Here is a 15,759-nt window from a genome sequence, read left to right as displayed (position 1 = left end):
CGATCCGTAAATTGAAAACACAAGAAAATACTGCTGTCTGGTTTGCTTAATATAAGGGATTTTAAATGATTTACACTTTTACTTGTACTTTTGATACTGAAGTATATTTGAGCAATTACATGTACTTTTGATACTTAAGTATATTTAAAACCAAATACTTTTAGACTTTTACTCAAGTAGTATTTTACTGGGGGACTCATTTAAACTTGTTAGGCAAAAAGGATTCATGTTATCAAGAGTCTTCAAACAGATTAGCAGATAGAATGGGAGGCCCTTGCTGAGAAGAAAAAAAGTACGCTCACTTCCTATTTCAACACCTATTTCAACACTATTTCAAAAACAGAGTGAAGAACAGCGCAACCTTCATACAGACCACTCTGCTAGGAAGTGGAAACCAGAGCACTGAGTTGCAGGTTTGTTGTGGTTTCTGTCTCTTTTCAGTTCACACGCACAGACACACACAGCTGTGTCTGTCTTAAAGGAGCAGAGATACAGTACAGTACCATGAACAACACCTACGATACCTTAGAGGACAGCGCTCCGGAGCTGAGTTGTGTGAATGCAGTGTATACAGCCTCTGCCGCGGTGTACGGCTGTGTGATGGTGCTGGGCCTGCCGCTCAACGCCGTGTCACTGTGGGTTCTGCTCCGCCGCCACGGCCTCAAATCCTCCAGCGATGTCTTCATGAGCCACCTGGCTCTGTCTGACCTGCTGCTGGTGCTCTCCCTGCCCACCCGGGTCTACTTCTACACCACAGGCACCTGGCCCCTGGGCATCCAGGCCTGCACGGCCACCACCATGCTGTTCCGCAACAACATCCGCTCCAGCGCCGTCTTCATTACATTCATTGGCCTGGACAGGCTGCTGGCTGTGGTCTACCCTCTACGAACCCGCCACATCCGCACCACCACCAATGCCTGGAAGGCCTGCGTCTTCATCTGGGTCCTGATCGTGGTGGTCAACATCCCAGAGGCCCTCTACTTCATCAGTCAGATGAAGAGCTGTAACGCCACTGACAAATGCTTTGAATTTACTCAAGAATGTGCATTGAATGTGCAGATAGCTGGTTACGTGCAGTTCGGGCTGGTGTTTGCCATGCTGGGGGTCAACGTGGTCTCCACCGCCATGGTGTCCTGGACGCTACACAGGCACCTCAGCGATGCCGCCAGGGTCAACAATAAGATGAACGTCATGCTGATCTTCACCATCAACCTTCTGATGTTTATTGTCTTCTTCCTGCCCTCCTCCATCGTGGTGACGCTCAGTATCAGGAAGGCTATCATGCCCATGTTTTGTCTGGCCAGCATCAACTGTTGTCTAGATCCACTGTTGTACTACTTCTCTTTAGATGCTTTCTGGAAGAAGAAAGAGCGTTGTGACGTAGAGGTTTCTCTGGCCAGATCAGATTAAAGTATATTAGGGAGGACACAGTGAGAAACGACTGCCAGTGGAGATAGTTTGAGGTAACTGCGTCAACATGTGTTCCTAAATATTCCACAATTTATAGTTAAATGTTCAATTCTATTTTGCCAAATGGCATTAGTTTTCTTTTTTTGTAACAGTTCATCTCTTCTTCTGTAAATTGAATTGCACTCATCTGTACTTTTAAGATGTGCTCATATAATAAGTTTTATTTAATAAACACTTTGCAACTATCTTCATGTGATTTTGATGGTTAATAAGACTGAAGTCATTGACATTTACTGAATGTAGGTTTTGCACATCAACCACAGTCGCTTTTCCAAAAGTACTGACAATAACTAAGGCTTTCAATTCTGCTTTCATCCACATGGAGGGCCGGGTGCCCAACATTTCCCACTGTTGAGTGGTTCAAACATCAGACAGTCATGTGAATTTGTTGATAATTCATGAGGATCCTGGCTGAGGAGCCAGGCAGGCAGCAGCAACCATCCAATAGCTCAGAGCCCTGCCACATGGAGGGGCATCTGTGTCCACGCTATATGGCAAACAGACTGTAAATAAGGAGTCACTATGGAGTCTAGTACAGGAAAGGCAGTGTAAAGGTGGCATGCAAATAAATTCATCCTTTGAGCCATTGTCTTCCAACAGGTGGGGTCTCTCCTTTGCAACGCTTATCCCTCAACCATCAGAAAAGGGGAATTGACGCAGTATCTGCGAAAAGCCGCTATCTTACAAAAGACAATGCCTTTGGGCATAAGAAAACTAATCAAGCAATGTATGTTGACTGGATATAGGCTATGTGATAACCAGGTGGCGAATCGCATCTCTGCATGTCTGGCAGACATATCAGTGTGGATGACGGATCACCACCTCAAGCTGAACCTCGGCAAGACGGAGCTGCTCTTCCTCCCGGGGAAGGACTGCCCGTTCCATGATCTCGCCATCACAGTTGACAACTCCATTGTGTCCTCCTCCCAGAGTGCTAAGAGCCTTGGCGTGACCCTGGACAACACACAGTCGTTCTCCGCTAACATCAAAGCGGTGACCCGATCCTGTAGGTTCATCCTCTACAACATTTGCAGAGTACGACCCTGCCTTACACAGGAAGCGGCGCAGGTCCTAATCCAGACACTTGTCATCTCCTGTCTGGATTACTGCAACTCGCTGTTGGCGGGGCTCCCTGCCTGTGCCATCAAACCCCTACAACTCATCCAGAACGCCGCAGCCCGTCTGGTGTTCAACCTTCCCAAGTTCTCTCAAGTCACCCCGCTCCTCCGCACACTCCACTGGCTTCCAGTTGAAGCTCGCATCTGCTACAAGACCATGGTGCTTGCCTACGGAGCTGTGAGGGGAACGGCACCTCCGTACCTTCAGGCTCTGATCATTCCCTACACCCAAACAAGGGCACTGCGTTCATCCACCTCTGGATGAGAGGTGGATGCGAGCTGAGCGGGAACTGCGGAAGCATAGTTCCCGCTCAGCCCAGTCAAAACTGTTCGCTGCTCTGGCACCCCAATGGTGGAACAAGCCTCCTCACGACGCCAGGACAGCGGAGTCAATCACCACCTTCCGGAGACACCTGAAACCCCACCTCTTTAAGGAATACCTGGGATAGGATAAAGTAATCCTTCTAACCCCCCCACCCACCCCCCCAAAATAAAAAGATATAGATGTATTATTGTAAAGTGGTTGTTCCACTGGATATCATAAGGTGAATGCACCAATCTGTAAGTCGCTCTGGATAAGAGCGTCTGCTAAATGACGTAAATGTGAAATATGTATGGTCTAAAAGGCTCTACATCTTGTCCTGCCCTAAGGGGAGTACTATGTAGAAGTTAGCTGGGACCTACTAGGATCTCCTTTTTCTCATGTCCTCTTTTTCATGTATAAAAACTAGGTCACACAGCTCAATTAACAGTCTGAAAATAACATACTTTTCCACTATGCCCAAACAGGTCAGTGCATGAGATTTGTTTACACTTTACTTTACCTCAAATCATACCACAGCTGTCCACTTAAACCTACATATTGTAGGACAGTCTGGTTTCACACTTTCACTTAAGGATATGATCCGTTACTTCCAGACAATGAAACAAGGCTGGTGGCACATACACAGAGCCAAAGAGAACCGGGACAGTGAAATGTCCCAATGATGCCAACAATACATAACAACTATCATTTATTTAGAAAGAAAAGGACAGAAGCCCCCGGGTGTTTAACTACTTTATTCACAGATAAGACTTCACCAGCAGACAAAATATACAGACCAGTCTAAGGTATAGATTAACAGATTATAAGCTCCCTTACAGCAGTCAATACTTTAGTCCAGTCTCTGACTCTGGACCAAGGCTTTAAACATGCTCTTATAAAAGATTCTAACAGTGCAGTTTTTCCTTACAGAGAAACACACATGCAGGGGGGAAATCAAGACAGAACGACTCACAGAAGCATTGATAAAAAGTGCAAATGAAGGGGGAGCGGCTCAACCTCCCCAGAAAGAAAGAACAAATAATGAAGAGGTGATAAGAGGGGCATTAAAATGGAGGAAGCAACTTTCTTTGATGCTTTCACAGGGGGAATGGCAGCTTGGCTGGAAATAATCTGGTATAATGAATCTGGTATAAGTGAAGAGCAAGTATTTCATGTCATGTACATGACTCTAGAGTCTACTTACAATACAGGTGCAAACATGCAAAGACTAATAATGGCTAATTTGTCTACCTCACTTTGTAGGGACAGGTTCTTAAATTGACATTCACATTTCTTTTACTTTAGTCTGATAGGGTGACTGAGCTAAAGAAGAAGACAGACAGACCAGGTGAAAGAGAGAAGCAAGAGGAGGGGTGCAGTGACAGAGGAAAACTGAGACAAAGAGCAAGAGAAAGCGATGCTGCACAACATTAGGTCGAGTGTTTGCTGAGGAACAGGATTTCTTGCCTTAGCACAAGGTCCTATTACAAAACTAACAGGGACGAGCAGTAATTTCAAGAGCAGGGAAATCAATTAAACTCACATTGACAACACATGGAAATGGTTGTCTCCCCTGACAACCGAGGCCGTCACACAGTTCTCTTAAGTCGACCCCCCCATCATAATTGGCTTAGGGGTTCTGCTACATGAAACTATTTAATCCAAGGTAAATCACAGAGAAAAACATGTATTATTGCAGCCAGGAAACACAAGGAAAACATCACTACTGACAATTACAAAAAGTTTTTTTTTTTTTTTTAAGAGACAGTAAAACATATCAAAAAAGGAACAAAACCATAGTTAAAGTGCAGCTGAAACTTAATTCAAAGTATCTACACAGGGATGCGCTACAGTGGCTAGAGAGGTGGCTGTGCCTTAGGGTGTCGTGCCCGACGTTCATGACAGTTTACGCTCCATCACAGATGACCGTCTCAACCACAAACGTGTTCTCAAAGTGGCGGATGCGATGGCAGTTCGCCGCTTCCCGTTTGTTGATGCCTACAAGTCAGACAGTGAAATACTTTTATTAGACAACAGAATACAGTGGCTTGCGAAAGTATTCACTCCCCTTGGTATTTTTCCTATTTTGTTGCCTTACAACCTGGAATGAACATTTATTTTGGGGGGGGTTTGTATCATTTGATTTACACAAATGATACAAATGTTGAAGATGCAACATTTTTTATTGTGAAACAAACAAGAAATAACACAAAAAAACTGAAAACATGAGCGTGCATAACTATTCACCACCCCAGTCAATACTTTGTAGAGCCACCTTTTGCAGCAATTACAGCTGCAAGTCTCTTGGGGTATGTCTCTATAAGCTTGGCACATCTAGCCACTGGGATTTGTGCCCATTCTTCAAGGCAAAACTGCTCCAGCTCCTTCAAGTTGAATGGGTTCCGCTGGTGTACAGCAATCTAAGTCATACCACAGATTCTCAATTGGATTGAAGTCTGGGCTTTGACTAGACCATTCCAAGACATGTAAATGTTTCCCCTTAAACCACTCAAGTGTTGCTTTAGCAGTATGTTTCGGGTCATTGTCCAGCAGGAAGGTGAACCTCCAACCCAGTCTCAAATCTCTGGAAGAGTGAAACAGGTTTCTCTCAAGAATTGCCCTGTATAGCATCATCCATCATTCCTTCAATTCTGACCAGTTTCCCAGTCCCTGTCAATGAAAAACATCGGGATGATGTTCTCAGGGTGATGAGAGGTGTTGGATTTGCACCAGACATAGCGTTTTCCTTGATGGTCAAAAAGCTTAATTTTAGTCTCATCTGACCAGAGTACCTTCTTCCATGTATGGGGAGTCTCCCACATGCCTCTTGGCGAACACCAAACGTGTTTGCTTATTTTTTTTCTTTAAGCAATTACTTTTTTTATGGCTACTCTTCCTTAAAGCCAAACTCTGGAGTGTATGGCTTAAAGTGGTCCTATGGACAGATACTCCAATCTCCGCTGTGGAGCTTTGCAGCTCCTTCAGGGTTATCTTTTGTCTCTTTGTTGCCTCTCTGATTAATGCCCTCCTTGCCTGGTCTGTGAGATTTGGTGGGCGGCCGTCTTGGCAGGTTTGTTGCGTTGCCATATTCTTTAAAATGTTTATAATGGATTAAAAAGGTGCTATGTGGGATGTTCAAAGTTTCTGATATTTTTTTATAACTCAACCCTGATCTGTACTTCTCCACAACTTCGTCCCTGACCTGTTTGGAGAGCTCCTTGGTCTTCATGGTGCCGCTTGCTTGGTGGTGCCCCTTGCTTAGCGGTGTTGCAGACTCTGGGGCCGTTTGGAACAGGTGTATATATACTGAGATCATGTGACACTTAAATAAAGTCCACCTGTGTGCAATCTAATTATGTGACTTCTGAAGGTAATTGGTTGCACCAGATCTTATTTAGGGGCTTCATAGCAAAGGGGGTGAATACATATGTACGCACCACTTTTCTGTTTTAGAACGTTTTGAAACAAGTTTTTTTTATTTCACTTCACCAATTTGGCCTATTTTGTGTATGTCCATTACATGAAATCCAAATAAAAATCAATTTAAATTACAGTTTGTAATGCAACAAAATAGGAAAAATGCCAAGGGGGATGAATACTTTTGCAAGGCACTGTAGGTGGACCATTCAGACCCTAAGTGACTCGCACAACCCTATACAAGGCTCTGAACCTCCCCCTCACCTCTCCCCAACTTACGTCTGCGGGCGTGGCGCTTCAGGCGGTATGTGTCCTTGCCGTTACACAGGCGATAGATGAAGGGCCCCAGCTGGCGCATGTTATGAACCTTCCCAGTCACAACCATCTCCTCCTGGATAATGTAGGTCTGGGGAAGGTATGTCCCCTTCTATAAGACAGAGAGGGGGGAGGTAGACAGGGTTAGAGTTCAGAAAGAGAAAAAGAGAGAGAAGGGACAGGAGAGAGGAAGAACCCAGACTTCATCAAAGAAATTGTAAATACAGACATCGTCATCCTACAACAAACATGGTATAGAGGAAATGGACCCACTGGTTGCCCCCTAGGTTACAGAGAGTTGGTAGTCCTATCCACCAAACTACCAGGTGTGAAACAGGGAAGAGACTCAGTAAAATTTGTAAAAACTGGAACATTTTACATCTGGCTAGAAATTAATCTCAACAGAGAAACATTTCCTTGTGTGTGTGCTACCTATATCCCCCCAATAGAAGAAACCCCATACTTTGAAGACAGGTTCACCCATCCTAGAGGGGGAGATAAACCATTTCCAGGCCCAGGGACATGTACTAATCTGTGATAACCTAAATGACAGAACTGGACAAGAACCTGACACCCTCAGCACATAGGGAAACAAACACCTACCTGGAGGTGACAGCATTCCCTCCCAAATATGCCCCCCTACACACAACTATGACAAAACAACCAACAACAACGGGTCACAACTCCTGTCTGTACATAGTCAATGGTAGGCTTCAGGGAGACTCCTATGGTAGGTACACCGATAGCTCATCCCTTGACAGTAGTGCTGTAGATTACTTTATCACTGACCTCAACCCAGAGTCTCTCAGAGTGTTCACAGTCAGCACACTGACACCTCTACCAGATCACAGCAAAATCACAGTCTACTGAACAGAGCAATACTCAATCATGAGGCATCAAAGCCAAAGGAACTGGACAATATTAAGAAATGCTATAGATGGAAGGAAAGTAGTATAGAAACCTACCAAAAAACAACTAATTCAATCCCTTTCTGACAACTTCCTGGACAAAACATTTCACTGTAATAGTGAAGGTGTAAACTTGCCAGTAGAAAACCTAAACAGTATATTTGACCTCTCAGCTTTCCTATCAAATTTAACAATTTCAAGCGGACAACCTAAGAACATTAACAACAATGACAAATGTTTGATGAACAATGTAAAAACCTAAGAATGAAATTCAGAAACTTATCGAACCAAAAACAGAGACCCAGAAAACCTGAGCCTACACCTTCACTATGGTGAATCTCTAAAACAATATAGAAATACACAACGGAAAAAGAAGGAACAGCACGTCAGAATTCAGCTCAATGTAACTGAAGAATCTATAAAATGTTCCAATTTCCCCAGAAGTGGTTACACTTAAACATGAAAAGTTATCCAAAACGGAGATGTGTGGATAAACCACTACTCCAATCTTTTTCAAATCAAATTTTATGTCACATGCGCTGAATACAAAAGGTGTAGACCTTCCCAGAGCCATTTGCTTTTCTAGTTAGAGCCTAATGTTAGCTAGCTAATATTGTACCTGGTTGGTTAGCTCCCTGCACTGTGGCATTATTGGCACTTTGTTCATTGTTGTTTAACTAGCTAACGTTAGCTGTCTGGGTCGTTAGCTAACGTTATGTGTGTGATCTTAAACGTTGTTTACCTAGCTAGGTTCATTGTTTACCTAGCTAGCTATATGTCTTAAGCTAATGTTAGCTGGCTGGCTAACTAGCAGACATTATTATTCGTTTCCCAGAGCGGTTTGCTTTCCAAGTTAGAGCCTAATGTTAGCTAACATTGCACCTGGTTGGTTAGCTCCCATCAATGTGTTCATTGTCGTTTAACTAGCTATCATTAGTTAGCTGGCTGGCTCGTTAGCTAACGTTACGTGACGCGTGTACAATATGGCCGGTGTCAGTAAACGTCTGCAAAAAAGCATAATTAAATTGTTGCCAGCAGAGCTGGTTAGGCTGTTTTCATGTTATCCAGAGGTAAACAAATCATCGGCCAGAACGTCACGTGTGCGCTCCTAGATGGGTGGGGCTAACGCTTAAGAGGGTGTGAACGATGCTGACTGGGTTTAGACAAAGAAGAGCTCTTCACTAGATACCAAAACATTCAAAGGCCATTTTCTCAAAAGTGAGTTGACAAGTTGATCAACTTTCAAAGCAGAATTACTTTCCCATTGTTCCTCAAATGCAGTCTATGATATACCATTTTGTAGATCTGAGTCTCTACTTTTATCCAATGTAGGAAACACCATTTCACATTTTGCTACATAAGACCGAATCCAGGTGGTGAGTCACATATATACAGTACCTTCGGAAAGTATTCAGAACCCTTGACTTTTCCCCCCATTTTGTTACAGCATTATTCAAAAGTTGCTTTAAAAAAAGTGCCATCATTCTACACACAATACACCATAATGACAAAACAAATAGGTTTTTAGAAATGTTTGCTAACTTATAAAAAATAAAACTGAAATATGACATCTACATAAGCATCGAGTCTTCTTGGGTATGATGCTACAAGCTTGGCACAAATGTATTTGGTGAGTTTCTCCCATTCTTCTCTGCAGATCCTCTCAAGGTCTGTCAGGTTGGATAGAGTGTCGCTGCACAGCTATTTTCAGGTCTCTCCAGAGATGTTCGAACGGGTTCAAGTCCGGGCTCTGGCTGGGCCACTCAAGGACATTCAGAGACTTGTCCCGAAGCCACTTCTGCTTTGTCTTGGCAGTGTGCTTAGGGTTGTTGTCCTGTTGGAAGGTGAACCTGCTACCACCATCATGCCGTAGGGATGGTGCCAGGTTTCCTCTAGACATGACGCTCGGCATTCAGGCCAAAGAGTTCAATCTTGGTTTCATCAGACCAGAGAATCTTATTTCTCATGGTCAGAGAGTCCTTTAGGTGCCTTTTGGCAAACTCCAAGCGGGTTGTCATGTGCCTTTTACTGAAGAGTGGCTTCCGTCTGGCCACTCTACCATTAAGGCCTGATTTGTGGAGTGCTGCAGAGATGGTTGTCCTTCTGGAAGGTTCTCCCATCTCCACAGAGGAACTCCAGAGCTCTGTCAGAGTGACCATCGGGTTCTTGGTCACCTCCCTGACCAAGGCCCTTCTCCCCGGATTGTTCAGTTTGGCCGGGCGGCCAGCTCTAGGAAGAGTCTTGGTGGTTCCAAACTTCTAATTAAGAATGATGGAGGCCACTGCGTTCTGGGAGACCTTCAATGTTGCAGAAATGTTTTGGTACCCTTCCCCAGATCTGTGCCTCGACACAATCCTGTCTCGGAGCACTACGGACAATTCCTTCAACCTCATGGCTTGGTTTTTGCTCTGACATGCACTGTCAACTGTGGGACCTTACAAGAAATAAATAAACTTTTCACATTGTCATTATGGGGTATTTTAGAATAAGGCTGTAACATAACAAAATGTTGAAAATGTCAAGGGGTCTGAATATTTTCCGAAGTCACTGTATATCAACGAATTGGCGAGGCCACTAGAACAGTCTGCAGCACCCGGCCTCACCCTACTAGAATCTGAAGTCAAATGTCTGCTGTTTGCTGATGATCTGGTGCTTCTGTCCAACCCAGAAGGGCCTACAGCAGCACCTAGGTCTTCTGCACAGATTCAGTCAGACCTGGGCCCTGACAGTAAATCTCAGTAAGACAATAATAATGATGTTCCAAAAAAGGTCCAGTTCATAGGACCACAAATACAAACTCCATCTTGACACTGTTGTCATAGAGCACACAAAACTATACACACACCTCTACCTACCTCACCACAGGTAACTTCCACAAAGCTGTGAACAATCTGAGACAAGGCAAGAAGGGCCTTCTACGCCATCAAGAGGAGCATAAAATTCGACATACCAAGTACGATCTGACTAAAAATACTTGATTCAGTTAAAAAACCCATTGCCCTTTATGGTGTTGAGGTCTGGGGTCCGCTCACCAACCAAGAATTCACAAAATGAGACAAACACCAAATTGACACTCCACATGCAGAATTCTGCAAAGATATCCTCGGTTTACAACGTAAAACACCAAATAATGCATGCAGAGCAGAATTAGGCCGATACACGCTAATGATCAAAATCCAATAAAGAGCCGTTAAATTCTACAACCACCTAAAAGGAAGCGATTCCCAAACCTTCCATAACAAAACCATCACTTACAGAGAGATGAACCTGGAGAAGAGCCCCCTAAGCAAGCTGGTCCTGGGGTTCTGTTCACAAACACAAACAGACCCCACAGACCCAGGACAGCAACACAATTAGACCCAACCAAATGATGAGATAACAAAAAGATAATTACTTGACACATTGGAAAGAATTAGCAAAAAAGAAATGCACAAACTAGAATGCTATTTGGCCCTAAACAGAGAGTACACAGTGGCAGAATACCTGACCACTGTGACTGACCCCAACTTAAGGAAAGCTTTGACTATGTACAGACTCAGTGAGCATAGCCTTGCTATTGAGAAAGGCCACCGTAGGCAGACCTGGCTCTCAAGAGAAGACAGGCCATGTGCACACTGCCAAAATAAATGAGCTGTAAACTGAGCTGCACTTCCTAACCTCCTGCCCAATGTATAACCATATTAGAGAGACACATTTCCCTCAGATTACACAGACCCACAAAGAGTTTGAAAACAAACCCAATTTTGATCGATTCCATAGTGTGCCATTACAACAGCAAGATGTGTGACCTGTTGCCACAAGAAAATCGCAACCAGTGAAGAACAAACACAATTGTAAATTGATATAGAAATGATATAAGTTAAGGGATAAAAGTTAAAACAACCACTCAATGTATTGTGACATTTGTGAAACTGGGAACAGGAAGGGGGCTTCCTCACCTAGGAAGGGAAAGCGCCGTTAGGCCTGTGGTAGATTAGAAAACATGTTGAAGAATATGATAAGCAACGACCAGTTAGAGAAGCATTCGTTTATTGAGTTAAACACCAAATGATAGAAAGGGACATTTACCGTGTGTGTGTGTGTGTGTATGTATGTATTCAAAGTAGATTAGAGAAATATTAACAAATTCTAGAATGGAACATGTCTGTAAGGATTTGACCTTATAAACGAGACAGTGTCCAGAGAAGAGAAGTCAGACAGACACTGGGCAAACCGCAGACCTGTTGTTGAGCTCGACTTGTCAGTTGCAGACATGAAGATGGAGGAACCAGGTTAAACTGAAGGAACTATCGAAATTGAACATTGTGACAGGGTTAGATGATAGGAGGGGCATTTATAAAGTGTATGTCATAACCAAACGTGTGAGGTATAAAAGGCTATGTGCATTGTATAATTTTTAGAGCGCTCGTGAATAAACATTTTGACTATTGTAAGCTGGGACTGTCTGTTTCATTCAACCAGAATCTTACAAACTCTGGGTTGCAGACTGAGTAGTTTAATTGTAGTTCAGTTTAAGAACATTGAGAACATAATTCTCGTAACATAAATACAACCCATATTTATGCATTTTCCCTTTTCTACTTTAACTATTTGCACATCATTACAACACTGTATATAGACAATGACAATTGAAATGTATCTATTCCTTTGGATGTTTTGTGAGTGTAATGCTTACTGTTACTTTTTTATTGTTTATTTCACTTGTTTATCATCTATTTCACTTACTTTGGCAATGTGAACATATGTTTCCAATGCCAATAAAGCCCTTTGAATTGAGAGGGACAGAGACAGAGAGAGCGAGAGAGAGCGAGAGAAAGCGAGAGGACTTATGTTACCTTAACATTGACCAGCAGTTCCCAGAGGTTCCGTGGAGGCATGACAATGGTGGTATTGAGCTCGATGACATAGCATTTGTCCAAAGCGATGTCATGGTAGGCAGTCAGTCCCTGGTGACATAGACAGTGAAAACTAATTAAAACTGTCAAAAACCTGGCTGATTGACTCTCCATCCTACAAGAGGTGTGTGTACACGTGTGCATGTGCCCAGTACTCCTCACCCTGTGAAAGTCGTGGATGATGTCAGCAGGGTCACTTCCTCCAAAATGGGGCACAGGCACGCTGATCTGCTCATAGTTGTCTTCTAGGTAGATGCCCACGTTCTCCTCCAGCTCCTGTCTGCCTCTCAGAGGGGCGTACACAGAGTCCTCATAACGAACCCTGCAGTGGAACAGACTCTCCTCTGGGATCTAGGTCAAGGCACAAGGGAACCGTTAGCAAGGCTATCACTAACTATCATCTTCATTATCACAGTCGCTACTATTATTAAATGTTTCATGATCCCCGACTGGGATAGAAGGACCAACGTGCTGATAACCAAATGGAAAACTCTGATCTCCAATGTACATCATAACAACACCAACAGAGACAGTTACACCAGGAAGCACATTTACAAATCCCACATCAAAAGAAAGGACAATAGAGGATAGGCCTAAGTGGTATCATCAGAGTGTTGTCTCATACTGTCACTGTACTGAGACACTGTATATAGATGCTAGGTACCTGGGGTATGAAGTAGTAGCGGTAGACATAGATGGAGGCCAACACCAGGCCAGACATGAAGACCACCAGGCCAGAGGTCAGGCAACATAGGCCGTTCAGAGGGGACCTCTGGGAGTGCAGAGGCAGAACCAGCTCCTCATCCTCCTCCTGACAGGGTGACAGGGAGACACACACACACACACGTCACACCAGGCTAGTGTCCTGTCCAGAGGGTGTACTTCTACATCAAGCTGCCTCACGCTATGAACAAACTCAGACAAAGCTTCCTTGCCTAAGGCTTACTTACTTAATTATCTACCCCCCCTCCAGGTAAAAATGATATTCACAGCTATTCTATGGTCACATCAAGACAGGGCAGACTAAGTCAGGTTGGGTTAGGAGTATTATGTTTCTGCTCTTAGATAGAAAGATGACTACAAAAGTGAATCCTGAAACCTGCAGCTATAGTTACGGTAGGTGGAATAAATCTGCATGTTTTAGCAGGGAAACAGCAACGTCGGTGGCAGAGAGAGGGATGACAGAGTGGTTAGTAACGTGGCACTTCTAAGACGGAGAGTAATGCCACCCCCAGTCTCTCACCCCATCTGCCGCTGCCACACGCTCAACCGGTGTGTTGGCAGCGTGTCACGGGTTGGCTTTCTACCATCCTTTCTACCGTACATGTGCAACTATGTGGGTGGATAGGTACATTTATCCTGGAGGATGAGCTCTGTGCGTAGGAGACAAGAAAGAAAGTTATTCTTAGCTGGTACTTGGAGTTAAATTCTCCTGACATTGCTATTGCCTGCGTATGAAAACAGCTCACAGACTATCAAACCAAAAACCTTGGTGTTATGACAACCTGTGTTGAAAAATAAACTAGGAGATAAAATGCACAAGGACGAAGGGATAGACTACACATCATTTTTGCTGTCTGTGTGTGGGTGTATGTATGTATGTATGCATGCATGCATGTGTGTGCGTGTGTGCGTGCGTGTGTGCGTGCGTGTCTGTGCTCCCCACAGAGGCAGATAGCTACCAGTGTTCTCCTTCCCTGCTGATTGAGATAAGAGGGCCTTACATGGACTGAGAACATGACAATGGTCTGTCTACATTTCCAACAAACGCTATAGAAGATAATGGCCAATAGGCAACTGCCAACTTCCCCCTGAGATAAAAACAGGCACACATACACCCTAATTGGTTTAGATGCATCCTTCTAACCTTTGATAAAATACACCTCTAAGGCTTTAGTTGTAGCTCATTACTGTCTGCAAGTGGCTGACTGAAAGCAAAGCATATTTGATTGAATTTGAAACTGCAGGATGCTGGGGAACGAAGCTTTCCTAAAACCACTGCATCACAAGTTGAGAACTGTAGCCTACTGATGGCACAGTGATGCTGCTTATGAAATATGAACTTGCATGGCAAGCAGTAGTAACCTCCATCTGCCATTTTGTCTGCTGCCTGTGTTTTGTAAACATGTTTTTCTTGTAATCCATTCACATTTGCCAAGAGATAATTCTTCATAATCCACAGCAAACATTGTAATTATAGGTTTATGCTTAAAGCAAAAGTAATAACTTGATCCTTCTTGGTTTAGGTTCTTACAGCTATTAATTTAACTCCAATGTTGACCACATTGGAGTTCAATTCTCATAGCCTAACGTTGGCCTAAATAATTGATGTTGATAAAGCTAATTTCTCTAAGAACATCCACTTAACTATGTTCAATAGTAATGTTAGCAGTTCCCCTTTGTTCATTCAATCGGCTATTTGGCAAAGTGCCGACATTTCCACAAATAGCTTGTTAGCCGCACAACATCGTTTTATTTCCTGCCAATGGCAATGGCTGCTCTGCCCTCAAATAATGTTCAAATGTACCTGCTGCGTTCTTCAGTGTGCCGGTAAATTTCAAGTTAAAATGCCCCGCAAACGCTTGACAGCCCACGAGTAAATAATTATTGGAGGTAGCGCCAGCTAGCTCTGTTTTATCGAAGGGCAATGCACACAAAGCGATATCATGTTGCAACCACAACGAAAATGCATCACTAACTTACCATCGGATGGGTTATGAGAATTTCGGTCTTTTCGCCATCATTCTCCTCCTTCTCGACTTTCTGACCCGCGACGGACAGGAAAGTGATCTTGACCATTGCTGTTCCTGTCAAAGACTAATCGGGTGGGTTTCGTTTCGTTTCTTCTACCTACGGTAGCTAGATCCCCTACTCGTATGTAAGCCTTTACTGTTGTTACTGATACAATGTATCTGGTTGTCTTGTTCTTCTTCGATGGGGTTTAACGGCGGTTGGAGTTAAATGTGCATTACCGCCACTAGCTGGATGGTTTATTGAATAAGAAACAAAAAAAATTACATTTCGGGAAAGGGGTGAAACGAAATTATAGAAAATAAAACACGTCACACTTCTTCAATCACAGTCCACTCCAAAATACATCCCTACACTGACTCAGGGGCCTGTGCTGTAGATACATTCACCGACAGGATTTCTTGCACCCCTTGGCTGTGAAATCACAAAGACCCCAAAAAGCTCTTACAGGGTATCTCTCGAATCCTAACTTTATGAGAATTTTTATTTATAACCTTCATTTAACTAGGAAAGTCAGTTAAGAACAAATTATAATTTGCAATGACGGCTAACCCGAACGATGCTGGGCCAATTGTCTGCTG

General features: G+C 43.6%; 2 protein-coding genes across 2 annotated transcripts; one reads left to right on the top strand and one right to left on the bottom strand.

Moving 5' to 3' along the window:
• The first annotated feature begins 366 nt into the window (after nucleotides 1-366).
• On the top strand, nucleotides 367-1,656 carry lpar5b (lysophosphatidic acid receptor 5b). The gene has a single exon (XM_029715705.1). The coding sequence runs from the start codon at nucleotides 505-507 to the stop codon at nucleotides 1,408-1,410; it is 906 nt and encodes a 301-aa protein (XP_029571565.1). The 5' UTR covers nucleotides 367-504; the 3' UTR covers nucleotides 1,411-1,656.
• A 1,976-nt stretch (nucleotides 1,657-3,632) lies between these two features.
• LOC115163655 (integral membrane protein 2C-like) lies at nucleotides 3,633-15,374 on the bottom strand. Its single transcript, XM_029715704.1, has 6 exons — nucleotides 15,131-15,374; nucleotides 13,092-13,238; nucleotides 12,590-12,778; nucleotides 12,368-12,478; nucleotides 6,589-6,736; nucleotides 3,633-4,890 (listed from the first exon to the last, which is right to left on the bottom strand). Exons 1-6 carry the CDS (start codon nucleotides 15,224-15,226, stop codon nucleotides 4,799-4,801), a joined length of 783 nt encoding a protein of 260 aa, XP_029571564.1. The 5' UTR covers nucleotides 15,227-15,374; the 3' UTR covers nucleotides 3,633-4,798.
• Nucleotides 15,375-15,759: the final 385 nt, after the last annotated feature.

Source organism: Salmo trutta, chromosome 26 (genome assembly GCF_901001165.1).
Source record: "Salmo trutta chromosome 26, fSalTru1.1, whole genome shotgun sequence".
In the NCBI taxonomy this organism is placed as follows: Eukaryota; Metazoa; Chordata; class Actinopteri; order Salmoniformes; family Salmonidae; genus Salmo; species Salmo trutta.
This window is presented reverse-complemented; position numbering and strand designations above follow the sequence as displayed.

What these genes read in the sequence shown, in the direction of transcription:
- lpar5b (XM_029715705.1), top strand. Translation starts at nt 505, where the DNA reads ATGAACAACACCTACGATACCTTAGAGGACAGCGCTCCGGAGCTGAGT.
- LOC115163655 (XM_029715704.1), bottom strand. Translation starts at nt 15,226, where the DNA reads ATGGTCAAGATCACTTTCCTGTCCGTCGCGGGTCAGAAAGTCGAGAAG. An exon ending in TTCTCATAACCCATCCGATG is followed by an intron (nt 13,239 to 15,130) that starts GTAAGTTAGTGA and finishes TCACCCTGTCAG; the next exon opens with GAGGAGGATGAGGAGCTGGT. An exon ending in AACTGCTGGTCAATGTTAAG is followed by an intron (nt 6,737 to 12,367) that starts GTAACATAAGTC and finishes TCTGTCTTATAG; the next exon opens with AAGGGGACATACCTTCCCCA.